General features: G+C 39.5%; 2 protein-coding genes across 2 annotated transcripts in view; one reads left to right on the top strand and one right to left on the bottom strand.

The window, feature by feature from the left end:
• The first annotated feature begins 9,558 nt into the window (after positions 1-9,558).
• Positions 9,559-20,000, top strand: part of LOC138024398 (uncharacterized) — a 532,828-nt gene continuing 522,386 nt past the window's right edge. The window contains exon 1 of the mRNA XM_068871602.1: positions 9,559-9,604. The gene's annotated coding sequence lies outside the window, so the exon portion shown is untranslated. The remainder of the gene's footprint in view (positions 9,605-20,000) is intronic.
• Positions 10,252-13,272, bottom strand: LOC138023175 (uncharacterized). Its single transcript, XM_068870200.1, has 2 exons — positions 13,123-13,272; positions 10,252-10,786 (listed from the first exon to the last, which is right to left on the bottom strand). Exon 2 carries the CDS (start codon positions 10,768-10,770, stop codon positions 10,252-10,254), a length of 519 nt encoding a protein of 172 aa, XP_068726301.1. The 5' UTR covers positions 10,771-10,786; positions 13,123-13,272.

Here is a 20,000-nt window from a genome sequence, read left to right as displayed (position 1 = left end):
CGTGAAAACAATGGATATTCAGTTCACTGAAGCATGATACAGTCCCAAGATTGTTTTTATGTAAATATCCATCCCCCCCCCCCCTCCCCCTCCCCTCAAAAAGAAAAGTTAATAAGTGAAACTAGTCAATAAGACCGCATATGAAATTTTGTGGAACACGAGGCGTTAGCCGAGTGTGTCACTGGTGTGATGGATTAAAAGTTTTTGATGATATGCAGCAACAGAATCAGCGTTTACAAAAGCAGGAAGCAGAGCATTCCAAACTGTGCGTTAACATATTAGACAAAAACTGTCGAAACTCGAATGGATGCTGCATGCTGGCACGCCTACAGTGAGGAAAGGCCAGCACGCAAGTCATTAGGAATAAATTTCCTAACGTTGCCTGTCCTAATGATGTAATAAAGAATGATAAGTTCTCGATGATCAATGACGTAAGCTATGCGTCTGTCCTCTAACAAATCATTGGTGAGAACCAATCAAAATTCGTGCATTACTGAGCTTATTGAATGAAGAATAATGATGCACACCTCTTTAATTGTCTCTACAAGAGGGTGTCTCGAAAACTAATCAAGACCTGAGACCGAAGACCTCGTAACTGAATGTGTGCTTAATTTATCATCCCCCAAAAATAACTTTGAATTAGTGAGCAAAGTCCTTAATACTGCAACATCAAAGCACAGATGACCAAAGCTCAGTGTTGGGAGCTCTGTGATGCAATTTTAAAGAAATTTCATGACAAGCAAAGACTGACTGAGAGACAAGAGTAGAAAATCCCAATAAATGCTCACAACGGTAGAGCAACATAAAAGAAATACAACAAAGCAAAGGGCACCTTTGAAAGTGGTTTCATTTGCATGGGTTATCTTAAAAAATCAGCTTGAAGTTTTTACAATAACTGGATAAAGGTTGTCTATGCTCAGGTCTACCTTTTCTGTGATTTAACCGAAAAGGAGTTACATGTTACCATGGAAAAGTTCTAAATTTGTTATTGACCCATTTAGTGATACACCCCAAAATACCACATTAAGGCTATTTTAACGATGAAATGATTTATGAAATGGATCATATATGAACTGCGGATATGAAATCAAGTGAAGCTATGATCCTCGCAGATATCCTTTGCAGTTGCGTAGAGAAGCCTGAAAAATTTAGGACTTTAACGGGGTTTGAAGCCGTGACCTTGCGACACCGGTGCGACTCTCTAACCAACTGAGCTATGAAGCCACTGACGTTGGGAACTATTTTATGAGGTTTTTTATCGTGAGTTTTAATCAGTCCAAATATGTCAGCTTAAACCCATAGCATTGTAACCCCTATTAACCCTTTTACTGGTAAGGGTAATGTAATGTAATGTGCCTATGCATAATTGGATTGTCCCAGTAAGTGCACTCCTGAGAGGAGTTATTGTATCATAATATAAAACTTTAAGGCAAAATTAAAGGAAAAATTATGCATATGCAGTCTGAACGTTTTTGATCAAATTGATCGAAAACGTTTGGCCTCATGCTTTTAACAGCTTTTACCTTAAAGTTTTATGTTTTATTTTTATTGGCGAAATGTACATATTGTATCATAGTTAATAAAGAAGAAACTGGTTAAGGAAACACGGCAAACTTCAAAAGGCGGTCCGGTGGTTGAGACAGGCAGTCATGTGACATCGACCGTGAAACTGCTTTGCACAGTCATTGTCAAATCCCTTCGCTAGGGCCCGCAAAATGGGTAAAATCAGATCAAATGTCCCCAACATGGGCAAATAATATCCCTCCAAGTATCGCAGTCGTTATGTATTTTATCATTGATATAAAGGTGTCACGTTTTATTATTTCTTTCAACGTACTGTGTATTCTGAGGCAAATAATATCGGTAAGAATCGGGTACTAGGATTACCCGTGTATTTCAGAAACCAGTTTTGTCAACCCATTATCAGTTTCGTTTTAGCCTGATGGCAAAAAGAGGTGAATCTTAGATTTAAGGTATGTTAAACTTTTCCTGGTAAAGCGCAGGATCAAGTACGAGAATTGGAAAACGCCCTCGTTTATGTTTCGCAAGGGGGGTTTTTCGACCTTAACAGTGCAGGACAGTGGGTATCACCATGTCGATATATTCCAACCACACCAAACATATTTAGGTTTTTCACGGAAAGCTCACAATGAGTCACGCTATTATTATGTTGCAGTGTTACCTTTCTGTGACCCCTTATATTTTCACTAATATCATTCGACCCTCGGTTGCATGGTGGAGAGCCAGCGGTAATTCTATTGCCGTCTTCTTTGATCGGGGCTGGGCTATAGCTGACAATTATGATTCGACAAAGGCGATGGCAAACAGAGTTCATTCTGAGATAGGTCGAGCTGGCTTTACCTCTGCATGTAATCAAGAATAATTAGTCTGGGAACCTACTGACACAGTTCCTCACTTGGATTGGCCTAGTTTGGGATTCATTACGACTGTGAGGGTGCAAAGTATTGTCTCCCACATTAGTGTTATCGAGTCTATGAATTTTAGAGTTTAGAGTAGGCCAGGTAGCTAGCGTCATTTATCGGAGAAATTTTGTCTACGGGGAGAAGTACAGGAAGGCTCTCGAGAATAACTACATTCCAAATGACGCTTGCCGCTGCTAAGCATTGGGACGAGCCTCTTTCGTTAGATGCGTACACAGGCAGCCCAGGCTCGGAGGGTAAAAATTATTGATAACAAACTCATGATCAAAAAGATATTCACACGAAAATTTCTCGATTAAAAATACCGTACTTTATTGTCCTAGTGACTTTCTCGCTTTCTGTGCGGTTATTTGCCTGATTTAACCCGATTTAAGCGACTTTGCAGCTTCCTTGGTTGTTACTCATTCATCAGTCACGCTCAAACTCTGGCGATGACCACAAGGATAAATTTAGTTATATTTGACCAAGTTTCAAGGTCCAGCGAGTGTCCATTGTTGAGAAACGGCAATGAATATTCAAATGTTCATAATCCTTCGAGGCTCTCTTGCAGCTAATTTTAAGCGCTACCCGGATAAAATGATACACGGATAACCAAGGAACGGCTAAAATCGTTGATGTGGGTAGTATAAAGATGGATTTACATGAATTTGCCCTGAGAATATAATTAGGTATCTGTAACGATCACTATAATTTATTAACCTTGAAATTGAATGGACTCCTAGGAATTCCAATACCAGATCGGATTTTGTGAGCACATTTGTCGATGTTGACGATTGGCAGGTTAGAGACAATGTTTTTAACATTTTGAATGATCTCCTGGGCCCTTTTACAGTTGGTTGTCTCGCTAATTATTACAATAAGAAGGTCGCCAGATTCTTTTCCAGATTCTAGAATTAAGGGACCTCGGGTGTTTAAGCATTTGTCCAGAATTGGAAGGGGAAGACTTGCTGGCTGGTGCCCCCAGTGTATCTTATTTCTAAAGCATTGGCGTATTTTTTTATCATGGAGCCAAGGGCACCCTCGTCGTTCCCCTTTGGAAATCGGCTGTATTTTGGTCCCTGTTAAGCAGGGCGTATTGTATTTTTGTTGAAGAGTCAAGACTCTTCGGTATTAGTTGAGCTCTGACACATCAAAGAAATCTGAACTCTATTTTCAATTGGGTTCACCGGTCACTACAGGGTCTACTGTTACCCTGAGATTAGATTTCTCCTTGCAAGGACGAGAGCGTCAAAGATTGGTAAGTGTAGCTAAGAATCGTGGTCAGGAGTTGGGTACTTATAATCTGAAACCTGAACCCTATTTTGGGCCTTTCGCGAGCAACTCAATGCAATGAAAGTGATGTTTTCCTCGCGTAGCTCAGAGCCCGAGGGAACGCCCACTTGGTCATGTTGCCTTGAGAGGAATAAGGGAGGCGCACCCCCTTTTACTCGGTTTATCTTTACTTTTTTCTGTTTGCTATCTGTTTTCTTTTCTCTCTACCTACTTGTAGCTAGGTGACAATTCTTGACTCTTTAGCTCATCTTAAGGCTGATTTGATCACCGACCAGCTTAGGTCGAGACAACCATTAAGTACAAACAGATATCTTCTTAACTGCAGAAGATGAGATGGTGTGAAGAGTTTGGTGTCCATTTTGTGTTGCCGTTGGAACCTGTTGTTCTAGCACCCTATTTGTCTCATCTGCTCAAGAAAAAAAGGGTCTCCCATATGGGGCGCCGTTTGTAAAATTATCATTTAGATCCAATCCACGCCGTTTTTTTCCTTATTTAATAAATCATTGAAAGCGACAGAAATGTTTTAATAATTAAGATCCAAGTTACGGTCGGACGATTTATAAATAATCGAAGTATGGGCAGTTGATTTATAAATAATAATTGACACTAAAAGCATTATATACAGATCATAAATTTACCAAATGTCGCTGAGATACCGTCTTATTTATATATCACGAAATTTGGTCAAAGTTGTTATTTACAAATAATAACTTTCACCTCTGGGAGCAAAGTCATTATTTATAAATAATGACTTTGTTCCCAGGGTTAAAAGTCATTATTTATAAATAAAAAGCTTTAAAGTACAAAGCAATATATGGCGTTCTTTCCCAAATTGAAGCTTGGATAGCAAGAGTACTTACTAAGATCTACTTTCTCCAGATAGTTTTAAACCACGCGAAAACATCACTGTATTAGTAAGCATTACCGATAGGAAACCCGGGTATCTCGAGATGCGCAGAACGTATGCGCAATAGCAATAGTAGGCACAGTCCTTAATTTCCCTGTTTACTGCTGCTGTTTGGGCATGATCGTGTGGGTCTGGGACGAGAATGTTCGCAAACACGCTCGGTACTTCAATATTCGAGTACGAGTCAAACCGTTTGGAATCAAATCAACTCGAGCACAACCAACCAAGCTCGATTAGAGTCGACGGTCAATAAACTATTTGCTCGAAGAGGAACAGTTTTTGATCCTCTCCTGAACGGGACCACTGACATGTCGTCTTTAAATTCGGAAGAAGCTTATTATCAAAATTTTTAATCCTCAGCCTGCTTGTCCAGCAACCACACCCAATACCCTTGTTTTGTGCTGCGGTAGACTGAAGTTGGTAAAACGAGATCAAAGTTTATTGCTTCCGCAGCAAGCAAGCCTGAACCGAGCAAGTAACTCGGGTCTCTAATCGGCAGATATATTCAGTACAGGAACCTTTTCTCTTGCAAAACGCAATGCATTGTGGTCCTCAGTAAGAGCACAGGCACAAGGGATTTGAAATGTTGATGATCTTATTCTTATGGAATTTCAATTAATTTAAAGGGACCGATACTTTCAAGAGGGCTGTTGTCTTCGGCAATCATTAGAAAGGTCTTAAAATTAACGTTACTCTTGGGTGCCCCTACTTTCGGAATTCTACGTTACATGTTAATTAGGTCACATTTCGTGGAAAAGTAGAACAGAAACAAATCATGCTTGTCGACGGTTGTATCCCAAAACCAGTCCTTTCAATTCAATTATGTGTTTAGACTCTGCGTTAGATAAAGGAGTGTCAATTACGAGTCATTAATGGAGATTTGACAAAACCGACCCCACTGTTCTGTTGCTCTGTCAAAAGTCATAGTTTTGTTTGAATAGACCTCTTTAGCTTGTACGCTTTGTTTTCCCATTTCAGACCACGTTGTGTTGTCAAGGGAATTTTCCTTTTGTTTTTTCATAAGTTATGCGTACATATTTACGTGCATAGGACGACATTTGAAAGAAAGTTTTCCCTAGAGTAACATCACGTGGTCTGAAATGGGAAAACACAATGTACAAGCTAAAGAGGTCTATTGCAAATCAAAGACAAACTTCATTGCCAAGATTCAATTATGATACGAGGGGTGTCCGCTTAAGAGAAAGCATAAACAAAGAAAAAATCCAATTTTAATTTCAAAAATGTCCGCTTACTGAAATGTGTAAATACGGAGATTGACTGATAAATATAGGGAATTGAAAAATGTGTCTGTACCTAGAGCTTTTTCTTCTGCTCCACAAACAAGGGTTTTGGCCTTGAGTTTCTTTTATGGTTGCTTGACTTTACTGGAAAGCATTATACCGCGCTTTTCTAAGAAACGTCCTCTCAACCAAATGACCATACAAGAAGAGGATTAAAATTTTCGATAATAAGCTTGGAAAGTGCAACATTTAATGCTATTCAACTAATAATTGTCAGTGATTTGGGATCATAAGATTTTCGACATAGTAGACTAAATGTACATAGAACTTTGCCTTAATTTGTTTCAGCGGAGACAGTGAATGTGTTTAGTTCACGATTTTCACTTACTCCAAAACGTCAATTTGAATGAGTTTTAGCTCGATTCAATTGTAATGTAATCGTGAAGGGTGAATTCTTGTGATTCTAACTAAATGAAAGGCTCTGACAGCTTTCCATTCTTTCGGGTTCTCTTGTTCCGATGTGCACATAAATCAAATACTAATTAGCCCTGGCGAAATACCGTGAATCAGATGTTTCTCGTGCAAAACATTGAATGAATAAAATGATATATGAAATTAACCATATACTGAACAGTTACTGCGGATATGAAATCAAGTCATTCTATGATCCTCGCAGTTATGGACGCAATTTTAGCAATTGCATAGAGAAGCCTGAAAATTTAGGACTTCAAGTGGGCTTGAAGCCATGACCTCGCGATACTGGTGCGACGGTCTAAACAAACTGAGCTATGAAGCCACTGAAGTTGGGAGCTGGTCATTGTGGGTTCTAATGTTCCCGTGAGGAATGAATCAATGAACAAAATGATATATGAAATGAACCATATACTGAACTGCGGATATGAAATCAAGTAATGCTGTGATCCTCGCAGTTATGGATGCAATTTGGTCTGACAAAACCTGAAATCTGAAAGTGAGACATGCAATAGTGAGAAATTTCCTTTAGTGTCTTTTAATTATTATTTTTCCAAGTATAAAGTTTGCTTATTAATGAGGTCTAAGGTCGTCCAAAATATCATGTAGGTGCTTAATAGACCACATTCGATATATTAAAACTCAGTCCTAAACAAAAGGCATCATCTCGAGGCTCTGGGGAATAAACTCATACAAATCCTTATATTTATTCCCAGAGCCTCGAGATGATGTCTTTTGTTTTAGGACTGAATTTTGAATCGAAATTGGTCTATTGTAGCCGAGAATGTTTGCTACCCCGATATTAACACGTGAATCACGTTAAGTTTAAACCCTTTTCTCGTTCACGGGGGCACTTTATACAAGAACTTTCCTAGGACAAAAACCATTTTTGCTGCATAGCAGAAGTGTTAATTATAAATTAAGTTTAATTCGCTTTCCGTTTCAAATTAATTATAACGCCCTGCTACTAAAGGAAGCGAATCATCTTCATAAAGACTTCCTTTCCAAGAAAACGCCTTCATAATTTCCCTTATATAATAAGCACACGATTTCAAGCGGCAAAACCGTTTAGGTCTTTCACACGCTCAGAGGCTGGCTGACAAAGGCAGCAGCATAAGCGTCTGGTTATCTGGCTTTCTTCGCTGGCAAGAGGAGAAGAGATAAGTGAGGTGAGTGACTAACAAAGAGGTCTTTCAGATCATTATTTTTGACTGATTTCGTTAAAACTGTTAATCACCTGCTACGGACGTACCCGAAAAATGCGCTGAAGATCAACTATCTTAAACGTACAAGAAATGTGTAAATTTGGAGTCCCGGCGTAATATCTAAAACTTTATCCTTGTAAGATTATGAAGACCGTGATTTCAAATCGCTTTATGCTCCCTTCAAACATTTCCTGGCTTCGAGTTTCAAACAAGACCAATGCGCTCACATCACGTAGAACAATTAAGCAAATTCTTAGAAGAGAAACGAAATCAATTTGAGAAACCATTTTTGCAATCCTACAAGAAACGCCAGACAAGAAAACTGTAGCTAGAGAGCTAGAGATCTTGAAACTTGAATTAATGAACCTCTCACAATGTATATATCTCTAGCTTACACGGGATCCTTCCACACATATAATGTTTCCTTCGTAAACGCGTCGAAAGTTTTCCGTGCGCGCATGAATCCTGGGGCGTTTTACGGCTAACATTTAATCCCATCCACACGGGCACTTAGATTAGACAGGAAAGTCTTACTTAACCCCAACAATCTTTTCTATCTTCTGGACTGAAAATTACAACTGCAACTACACACCACCTAGTATCTGCGAGGTCGTCCCATAAGGAATCCAACTCGTATTCATTTCGTGTCAAAATTGAGTTTAATAACCTCCCTTTTGATTTGATCTGCGTGTACATTCCTAAGAGCAATATTGACTTGAACGCACAAAACAGAGCTCGGATTAACTCATGATATGTAATTTGGTCAAAGAGCATTTCCAATTGAGTGTTGATTTGGTTTTTGTCCCCATGGTATTAGGAGGGGGGGAGGGGGGTTGTGTAGGTGGATGCTCCCTTATGTCACATGGGTGTGTATCGCTCCAAGGGGTAGGCTCTCGAGCAATTTTAGTCTAAAATCGGGACGTTACAGATTTTGACAAGGTTGGTCAAAAATGGGCCATTTTCTTTTCTGTAGTCTGAAGCAAGGTATAGAGTTTTATCTTTACAAGAACTTTGATGCCAAATCAGTAGCATGTTTTGGTTAAAATGGGGCACTTAAACCCTCTTCTTGTTGTCTGAAATAGGGTCTAGGGGAGGGGGTTGCATATCTACACTTTGCGTTAGGCTCAAAAATCTCACTCCACTTCCTCTCCAAATCAGAAGTAAAACCAAACCACTTGTGACTCGCTCGAGCGCGTTTTCCCGCGCTTAGCGCAGGCTACTCGAATCTTTTTGAATTATAATTGATTCATTGCCTTGTTTCGTCTATTAGTAATTACGGTGATGACGTTCGTTTCAGTCTTAAAGAAACTGAGTTGAAAATGCTCAAATTTGAATAGCTGCTGAGGGGGCATTTTAAGAGCTCTGATAGCGGACAAGCCCTTTTATTCTGTTGCAGAGATTCAATGCTTAGAACAGGATACTCCTGGTTAGAAATTCATATTTTCGTACTTATACGTCAAGCAAAACATGCATGTGATTAGGTTACATTTCGTGGAAAAGCTTAACAGGAACAAGTCATCTCTCGTTTTAGTTTAATACATGTAGAACTCCTGCCTAACACAAGATGCATGTATGGGACATAGAATGCTTTTCGAAACCGGGCCTTCAATGTCAGGCCGTTCAATTCAAGTCGGCTTTTAAACCTTTTTGATTTACTCATTATTGAGTTGCTAAATTATTCATAACAGCTTATAATTACATTGTCTGCAAAATTAGGTTACACTTCGTGGAAAAGCTTCACAGGGAGAAATCATCTCTCGTATAAGTTTAACTAGAACTTCCTGCCTAACACAAGATACATTTTATGGGAACATAGAATGCTTTTTCGAAACCGGGCCTTCAATGTCTGGCCGTTCAATTTCAAGTCTGCTTTTAAATTGTGTTTTTGGATTAGTGGAGCTTCATTTAGTCATTGAGATACCTTTTTGATTTACTCATTATTGAGTTGCTAAATTATTTATTCATAACAGCTTATAATTATTGTCTGCAAATTAATGATTGTTTATTTCAATGTTGGAGCTTTTTCTGTGATGTACTGTTGACGGTCACGGTAAAGCTCTGTAAGAGGTTTTTCAGAGTGATTGCGTTTAGTTTCTAATAGCAAAGTTTTAGCTTTCATTCAGACGCTGTAGCAGTTTTCCTAAACTTTCTCCAAGTGTTCTACCTACCCCTAATTCTTTCCTTACACTGAAAAATCAATATTGTGACTAAAAGCCCGAAATATTTATTTGAAAACAGAACAATCATTTGTGCGTCAATCAGTCGATGTTTGTTTCTCCGCTTTTAGACTTTTCAAAGCTGCAATGAGTCACTTATCGATTTTGCTGCTGGTAATCGTCGGGATCCTTGTCCCTGGAGCATTCGCGGACAGTCAAAAGTGCGAGGATTGCAGTAACTGTTGCAATGTAAACTGTGTTTCCAGTGAAATGCGCGTAGAGGAACAGACCAAGGGGATCATTCGCGTCTCTCAGCTGTCCAACGGCGACACCATCCGTGGGATCAGGGGAACTGAGCGGATGCCTGGCTGGTGCAAGGTGGAAGCTGTTTATCCGAGGGCCCATACCGACAATTTCACAACCTACGATGGCTTCACAAAAGACCACATGGTAATTGATGCCGATACTGTTCGCCCGTACGGTAAGAAAGGAGAGGTGAAGAAATCTCGTCTGTTTTACGCTTGCTACCGAGTGCGACGCCGCATTAAACGCAGATGGTCAGGCGTTCACGCCAATCAGCACCCGAATGGCAGCGATCAGAGGAAGATACTCGCTCCAGCTCAGCTCATGAGGACAGAACGTGGTGCTGATTGGCGTGAACGCCTGACCATCTGCGTTTAATGCGGCGTCGCACTCGGTAGCAAGCGTAAACAGACGAGATTTCTTCACCTCTCCTTTCTTACCGTACGGGCGAACAGTATCGGCATCAATTACCATGTGGTCTTTTGTGAAGCCATCGTAGGTTGTGAAATTGTCGGTATGGGCCCTCGGATAAACAGCTTCCACCTTGCACCAGCCAGGCATCCGCTCAGTTCCCCTGATCCCACGGATGGTGTCGCCGTTGGACAGCTGAGAGACGCGAATGATCCCCTTGGTCTGTTCCTCTACGCGCATTTCACTGGAAACACAGTTGACATTGCAACAGTTACTGCAATCCTCGCACTTTTGACTGTCCGCGAATGCTCCAGGGACAAGGATCCCGACGATTACCAGCAGCAAAATCGATAAGTGACTCATTGCAGCTTTGAAAAGTCTAAAAGCGGAGAAACAAACATCGACTGATTGACGCACAAATGATTGTTCTGTTTTCAAATAAATATTTCGGGCTTTTAGTCACAATATTGATTTTTCAGTGTAAGGAAAGAATTAGGGGTAGGTAGAACACTTGGAGAAAGTTTAGGAAAACTGCTACAGCGTCTGAATGAAGCTAAAACTTTGCTATTAGAAACTAAATGCAATCACTCTGAAAACCTCTTACAGAGCTTTACCGTGACCGTCAACAGTACATCACAGAAAAAGCTCCAACATTGAAATAAACAACCATTAATTTGCAGACAATAATATATAAGCTGTTATGAATAAATAATTTAGCAACTCAATAATGAGTAAATCAAAATAGGTATCTTAATGACTAAATGAAGCTCCACTCATCCAAAACACAGTTTAAAAGCAGACTTGAAATTGAACGGCCAGACATTGAAGGCCGGGTTTCGAAAAGCATTCTATGTTCCCATAAAATGTATCTTGTGTTAGGCAGGAAGTTCTAATTAAACTTATATACGAGAGATGATTTCTCCCTGTGAAGCTTTTCCACGAAATGTAACCTAATTTGCAGACAATGTAATTATAAGCTGTTATGAATAATTTAGCAACTCAATAATGAGTAAATCAAAAAGTATCTCAATGACTAAATGAAGCTCCACTCATCCAAAACACAATTTAAAAGCAGACTTGAAATTGAACAGCCAGGCAGAAGGCCCGGTTTCGAAAAGCATTCTTTGTTCCCATAAAATGTATCTTGTGTTAGGCAGGAAGTTCTAATTAAACTAAAACAAGGATGATTTGTTCCCGTTAAGCTTTTCCACGAAATGTAATTAACATGCATGTTTTGCTTGACGTACAAGTACGAAAATATGAATTTTAGCCAGGAGTGGTTTTTTTATAAGCATTGAATTTCGCCAACAGGATGAAAAGCAGCTATTCAAATTTGAGCATTTTCAACTCAGTTTCTTTAAGACTGAAACGATCGTCATCACAGTAACTCAGATTAATTACTCCAGACGAAAACAAAGTCAATGAACCAATTAGAATTCAAAGCAGATTCGAGTAGCCGGCGCTAAACGCGGGAAAACGCATTCGAGCGAGTCACGAGTGGTTTTGGTTTTACTTCTGATTTGGAGAGGAAGTGGAGTGAGATTTTTGAGCCTAACGCAAAGTGTAGATATGCAACCCCTCCCCTAGACCCTATTTCAGACAACAAGGAGAGGGTTTAAGTGCCCCATTTTTAACCAAACATGCTACTGATTTTGGCATCAAAGTTCTTGTAAAGATAAAACTCTATACCTTGCTTCAGACTACAGAAAAGAAAATGGCCCATTTTGGACCAACCTTGTCAAAATCTGTAACGTCCCGATTTTAGACTAAATTGCTCGAGAGCCATACCCCTTGGAGCGATACACACCCATGTTGACATAAGGGAGCATCCACCTACACAACCCCCCTCCCCCCTCCTAATACCATGGGGACAAAACCAAAATCAACACTCAATTGGAAATTGCTCTTTGACCAAATTACATATCATGAGTTAATCCGAGCTCTGTTTTGTGCGTTCAAGTCAACATTGCTCTTAGGAATGTACAAGCAGATCAAATCAAAAGGGAGGTTATTAAACTCAATTTTGACACGAAATGAATACGAGTTGGATTCCTTATGGGATGACCTCGCAGATACTAGGTGGTGTGTAGTTGCAGTTGTAATTTTCAGTCCAGAAGATAGAAAAGATTGTTGGGGTTAAGGAAGACTTTCCTGTCTAATCTAAGTGCCCGTGTGGATGGGATTAAAATGTTAGCCGTAAAACGCCCCAGGATTCATGCGCGCACGGAAAACTTTCGACGCGTTTACGAAGGAAACATTATATGTGTGGAAGGATCCCGTGTAAGCTAGAGATATATTACATTGTGAGAGGTTCATTTAATTCAAGGTTTCAAGATCTCTAGCTCTCTAGCTACAGTTTTCTTGTCTGGCGTTTTCTTGTAGGATTGCAAAAATGGTTTCTCAAATTGATTTCGTTTCTCTTCTAAGAATTTGCTTAATTGTTCTACGTGATGTGAGCGCATTGGTCTTTGTTTGGAACTCGAAGCCAGGAAATGTTTGAAGGGAGCATAAAGCGATGTGAAATCACGGTCTTCATAATCTTACAAGGATAAAGTTTTAGATATTACGCCGGGACTCCAAATTTACACATTTCTTGTACATTAAGATAGTTGATCTTCAGCGCATTTTTCGGGTACGTCCGTAGCAGGTAATTAACAGTTTTAACATAATAAGTCGAAAATAATGATCTGAAAGACTTCTTTGTTACTCACTCACCTCACTTATCTCTTCTCTCTTGCCAGCGAAGAAAGCCAGATAACCAGACGCTTATGCTGCTGCCTTTGTCAGCCCAGCCTCTGAGCGTGTGAAAGACCTAAACGGTTTTGCCGCTTGAAATCGTGTGCTTATTATATAAGGGAAATTATGAAGGCGTTTCTTGGAAAGGAAGTCTTTATGAAGATGATTCGCTTCCTTTAGTAGCAGGGCGTTCTAATTAATTTGAAACGGAAAGCGAATTAAACTTAATTATAATTAACACTTCTGCTATGCAGCAAAAATGGTTTTTGTCCTAGGAAAGTTCTTGTATAAAGTGCCCCCGTGAACGAGAAAAGGGTTTAAACTTAACGTGATTCACGTGTCAATATCGGGGTAGCAAACATTCTCGGCTACAATAGACCAATTTCGATTCAAAATTCAGTCCTAAAACAAAAGACATCATCTCGAGGCTCTGGGGAATAAATATAAGGATTTGTATGAGTTTATTCCCCAGAGCCTCGAGATGATGCCTTTTGTTTAGGACTGATTTTTAATGTATCGAATGTGGTCTATTAAGCACCTACATGATATTTTGGACGACCTTAGACCTCATTAATAAGCAAACTTTATACTTGGAAAAATAATAATTAAAAGACACTAAAGGAAATTTCTCACTATTGCATGTCTCACTTTCAGATTTCAGGTTTTTGTCAGACCAAATTGCATCCATAACTGCGAGGATCACAGCATTACTTGATTTCATATCCGCAGTTCAGTATATGGTTCATTTCATATATCATTTTGTTCATTGATTCATTCCTCACGGGAACATTAGAACCCACAAATGACCAGCTCCCAACTTCAGTGGCTTCATAGCTCAGTTTGTTAGACCGTCGCACCAGTATCGCGAGGTCATGGCTTCAAGCCCACTTGAAGTCCTAAATTTTCAGGCTTCTCTATGCAATTGCTAAAATTGCGTCCATAACTGCGAGGATCATAGAATGACTTGATTTCATATCCGCAGTAACTGTTCAGTATATGGTTAATTTCATATATCATTTTATTCATTCATGTTTGCACGAGAAACATCTGATTCACGGTATTTCGCCCAGGGCTAATTAGTATTTGATTTATGTGCACATCGGAACAAGAGAACCCGAAAGAATGGAAAGCTGTCAGAGCCTTTCATTTAGTTAGAATCACAAGAATTCACCCTCCACGATTACATTACAATTGAATCGAGCTAAAACTCATTCAAATTGACGTTTTGGAGTAAGTGAAAATCGTGAACTAAACACATTCACTGTCTCCGCTGAAACAAATTAAGGCAAAGTTCTATGTACATTTAGTCTACTATGTCGAAAATCTTATGATCCCAAATCACTGACAATTATTAGTTGAATAGCATTAAATGTTGCACTTTCCAAGCTTATTATCGAAAATTTTAATCCTCTTCTTGTATGGTCATTTGGTTGAGAGGACGTTTCTTAGAAAGCGCGGTATAATGCTTTCCAGTAAAGTCAAGCTACCATAAAAGAAACTCAAGGCCAAAACCCTTGTTTGTGGAGCAGAAGAAAAGCTCTAGGTACAGACACATTTTTCAATTCCCTATTTTATCAGTCAATCTCCGTATTTACACATTTCAGTAAGCGGACATTTTTGAAATTAAAATTGGATTTTTTCTTTGTTTATGCTTTCTCTTAAGCGGACACCCCTCGTATCATAATTGAATCTTGGCAATGAAGTTTGTCTTTGATTTGCAATAGACCTCTTTAGCTTGTACATTGTGTTTTCCCATTTCAGACCACGTGATGTTACTCTAGGGAAAACTTTCTTTCAAATGTCGTCCTATGCACGTAAATATGTACGCATAACTTATGAAAAAACAAAAGGAAAATTCCCTTGACAACACAACGTGGTCTGAAATGGGAAAACAAAGCGTACAAGCTAAAGAGGTCTATTCAAACAAAACTATGACTTTTGACAGAGCAACAGAACAGTGGGGTCGGTTTTGTCAAATCTCCATTAATGACTCGTAATTGACATTCCTTTATCTAACGCAGAGTCTAAACACATAATTGAATTGAAAGGACTGGTTTTGGGATACAACCGTCGACAAGCATGATTTGTTTCTGTTCTACTTTTCCACGAAATGTGACCTAATTAACATGTAACGTAGAATTCCGAAAGTAGGGGCACCCAAGAGTAACGTTAATTTTAAGACCTTTCTAATGATTGCCGAAGACAACAGCCCTCTTGAAAGTATCGGTCCCTTTAAATTAATTGAAATTCCATAAGAATAAGATCATCAACATTTCAAATCCCTTGTGCCTGTGCCCTTACTGTGGACCACAATGCATTGCGTTTTGCAAGAGAGAAGGTTTCCTGTACTGAATTTATCTGCCGATTAGAGACCCGAGTTACTTGCTCGGTTCAGGCTTGCTTGCTGCGGAAGCAATAAACTTTGATCTCGTTTTACCAACTTCAGTCTACCGCAGCACAAAACAAGGGTATTGGGTGTGGTTGCTGGACAAGCAGGCTGAGGATTAAAAATTTTGATAATAAGCTTCTTCCGAATTTAAAGACGACATGTCAGTGGTCCCGTTCAGGAGAGGATCAAAAACTGTTCCTCTTCGAGCAAATAGTTTATTGACCGTCGACTCTAATCGAGCTTGGTTGGTTGTGCTCGAGTTGATTTGATTCCAAACGGTTTGACTCGTACTCGAATATTGAAGTACCGAGCGTGTTTGCGAACATTCTCGTCCCAGACCCACACGATCATGCCCAAACAGCAGCAGTAAACAGGGAAATTAAGGACTGTGCCTACTATTGCTATTGCGCATACGTTCTGCGCATCTCGAGATACCCTGGTTTCCTATCGGTAATGCTTACTAATACAGTGATGTTTTCGCGTGGTTTAAAACTATCTGGAGAAAGTAGATCTTAGTAAGTACTCTTGCTATCCAAGCTTCAATTTGGGAAAGAACGCCATATATTGCTTTGTACTTTAAAGCTTTTTATTATAAATAATGACTTTTAACCCTGGGAACAAAGTCATTATTTATAAATAATGACTTTGCTCCCAGAGGTGAAAGTTATTATTTGTAAATAACAACTTTGACCAAATTTCGTGATATATAAATAAGACGGTATCTCAGCGACATTTGGTAAATTTATGATCTGTATATAATGCTTTTAGTGTCAATTATTATTTATAAATCAACTGCCCATACTTCGATTATTTATAAATCGTCCGACGGGAACTTGGATCTTAATTATTAAAACATTTCTGTCGCTTTCAATGATTTATTAAATAAGGAAAAAAACGGCGTGGATTGGATCTAAATGATAATTTTACAAACGGCGCCCCATATGGGAGACCCTTTTTTTCTTGAGCAGATGAGACAAATAGGGTGCTAGAACAACAGGTTCCAACGGCAACACAAAATGGACACCAAACTCTTCACACCATCTCATCTTCTGCAGTTAAGAAGATATCTGTTTGTACTTAATGGTTGTCTCGACCTAAGCTGGTCGGTGATCAAATCAGCCTTAAGATGAGCTAAAGAGTCAAGAATTGTCACCTAGCTACAAGTAGGTAGAGAGAAAAGAAAACAGATAGCAAACAGAAAAAAGTAAAGATAAACCGAGTAAAAGGGGGTGCGCCTCCCTTATTCTTCTCAAGGCAACATGACCAAGCGGGCGTTCCCTCGGGCTCTGAGCTACGCGAGGAAAACATCACTTTCATTGCATTGAGTTGCTCGCGAAAGTCCCAAAATAGGGTTCAGGTTTCAGATTATAAGTACCCAACTCCTGACCACGATTCTTAGCTACACTTACCAATCTTTGACGCTCTCGTCCTTGCAAGGAGAAATCTAATCTCAGGGTAACAGTAGACCCTGTAGTGACCGGTGAACCCAATTGAAAATAGAGTTCAGATTTCTTTGATGTGTCAGAGCTCAACTAATACCGAAGAGTCTTGACTCTTCAACAAAAATACAATACGCCCTGCTTAACAGGGACCAAAATACAGCCGATTTCCAAAGGGGAACGACGAGGGTGCCCTCGGCTCCATGATAAAAAAATACGCCAATGCTTTAGAAATAAGATACACTGGGGGCACCAGCCAGCAAGTCTTCCCCTTCCAATTCTGGACAAATGCTTAAACACCCGAGGTCCCTTGATTCTAGAATCTGGAAAAGAATCTGGCGACCTTCTTATTGTAATAATTAGCGAGACAACCAACTGTAAAAGGGCCCAGGAGATCATTCAAAATGTTAAAAACATTGTCTCTAACCTGCCAATCGTCAACATCGACAAATGTGCTCACAAAATCCGATCTGGTATTGGAATTCCTAGGAGTCCATTTAATTTCAAGGTTAATAAATTATAGTGATCGTTACAGATACCTAATTATATTCTCAGGGCAAATTCATGTAAATCCATCTTTATACTACCCACATCAACGATTTTAGCCGTTCCTTGGTTATCCGTGTATCATTTTATCCGGGTAGCGCTTAAAATTAGCTGCAAGAGAGCCTCGAAGGATTATGAACATTTGAATATTCATTGCCGTTTCTCAACAATGGACACTCGCTGGACCTTGAAACTTGGTCAAATATAACTAAATTTATCCTTGTGGTCATCGCCAGAGTTTGAGCGTGACTGATGAATGAGTAACAACCAAGGAAGCTGCAAAGTCGCTTAAATCGGGTTAAATCAGGCAAATAACCGCACAGAAAGCGAGAAAGTCACTAGGACAATAAAGTACGGTATTTTTAATCGAGAAATTTTCGTGTGAATATCTTTTTGATCATGAGTTTGTTATCAATAATTTTTACCCTCCGAGCCTGGGCTGCCTGTGTACGCATCTAACGAAAGAGGCTCGTCCCAATGCTTAGCAGCGGCAAGCGTCATTTGGAATGTAGTTATTCTCGAGAGCCTTCCTGTACTTCTCCCCGTAGACAAAATTTCTCCGATAAATGACGCTAGCTACCTGGCCTACTCTAAACTCTAAAATTCATAGACTTGATAACACTAATGTGGGAGACAATACTTTGCACCCTCACAGTCGTAATGAATCCCAAACTAGGCCAATCCAAGTGAGGAACTGTGTCAGTAGGTTCCCAGACTAATTATTCTTGATTACATGCAGAGGTAAAGCCAGCTCGACCTATCTCAGAATGAACTCTGTTTGCCATCGCCTTTGTCGAATCATAATTGTCAGCTATAGCCCAGCCCCCATGAAAGAAGACGGCAATAGAATTACCGCTGGCTCTCCACCATGCAACCGAGGGTCGAATGATATTAGTGAAAATATAAGGGGTCACAGAAAGGTAACACTGCAACATAATAATAGCGTGACTCATTGTGAGCTTTCCGTGAAAAACCTAAATATGTTTGGTGTGGTTGGAATATATCGACATGGTGATACCCACTGTCCTGCACTGTTAAGGTCGAAAAACCCCCCTTGCGAAACATAAACGAGGGCGTTTTCCAATTCTCGTACTTGATCCTGCGCTTTACCAGGAAAAGATTAACATACCTTAAATCTAAGATTCACCTCTTTTTGCCATCAGGCTAAAACGAAACTGATAATGGGTTGACAACAACTGGTTTCTGAAATACACGGGTAATCCTAGTACCCGATTCTACTAGCTCAGATTTGTTCATATTATTTGCCTCAGAATACACGGAACGTTGAAAGAAATAATAAAACGTGACACCTTTATATCAATGATAAAATACATAACGACTGCGATACTTGGAGGGATATTATTTGCCCATGTTGGGGACATTTGATCTGATTTTGCCCATTTTGCGGGCCCTAGGGAAGGGATTTGACAATGACTGTGCAAAGCAGTTTCACGGTCGATGTCACATGACTGCCTGTCTCAACCACCGGACTGCCTTTTGAAGTTTGCCGTGTTTCCTTAACCAGTTTCTTCTTTATTAACTATGATACAATATGTACATTTCGCCAATAAAAATAAAACATAAAACTTTAAGGTAAAAGCTGTTAAAAGCATGAGGCCAAACGTTTTCGATCAATTTGATCAAAAACGTTCAGACTGCATATGCATAATTTTTCCTTTAATTTTGCCTTAAAGTTTTATATTATGATACAATAACTCCTCTCAGGAGTGCACTTACTGGGACAATCCAATTATGCATAGGCACATTACATTACATTACCCTTACCAGTAAAAGGGTTTATAGGGGTTACAATGCTATGGGTTTAAGCTGACATATTTGGACCGATTAAAACTCACGATAAAAAACCTCATAAAATAGTTCCCAACGTCAGTGGCTTCATAGCTCAGTTGGTTAGAGAGTCGCACCGGTGTCGCAAGGTCACGGCTTCAAACCCCGTTAAAGTCCTAAATTTTTCAGGCTTCTCTACGCAACTGCAAAGGATATCTGCGAGGATCATAGCTTCACTTGATTTCATATCCGCAGTTCATATATGATCCATTTCATAAATCATTTCATCGTTAAAATAGCCTTAATGTGGTATTTTGGGGTGTATCACTAAAATGGGTCAATAACAAATTTAGAACTTTTCCATGGTAATATGTAACTCCTTTTCGGTTAAATCACAGAAAAGGTAGACCTGAGCATAGACAACCTTTATCCAGTTATTGTAAAAACTTCAAGCTGATTTTTTTAAGATAACCCATGCAAATGAAACCACTTTCAAAGGTGCCCTTTGCTTTGTTGTATTTCTTTTATGTTGCTCTACCGTTTTGAGCATTTATTGGGATTTTCTACTCTTGTCTCTCAGTCAGTCTTTGCTTGTCATGAAATTTCCTAAAATTGCATCACAGAGCTCCCAACACTGAGCTTTGGTCATCTGTGCTTTGATGTTGCAGTATTAAGGACTTTGCTCACTAATTCAA

Source organism: Montipora capricornis, chromosome 11 (genome assembly GCF_036669925.1).
Source record: "Montipora capricornis isolate CH-2021 chromosome 11, ASM3666992v2, whole genome shotgun sequence".
Taxonomy (NCBI): domain Eukaryota; kingdom Metazoa; phylum Cnidaria; class Anthozoa; order Scleractinia; family Acroporidae; genus Montipora; species Montipora capricornis.
Note: the sequence above shows the minus strand (reverse complement) of the source record. Positions and strands in the feature narration are given on the sequence as shown.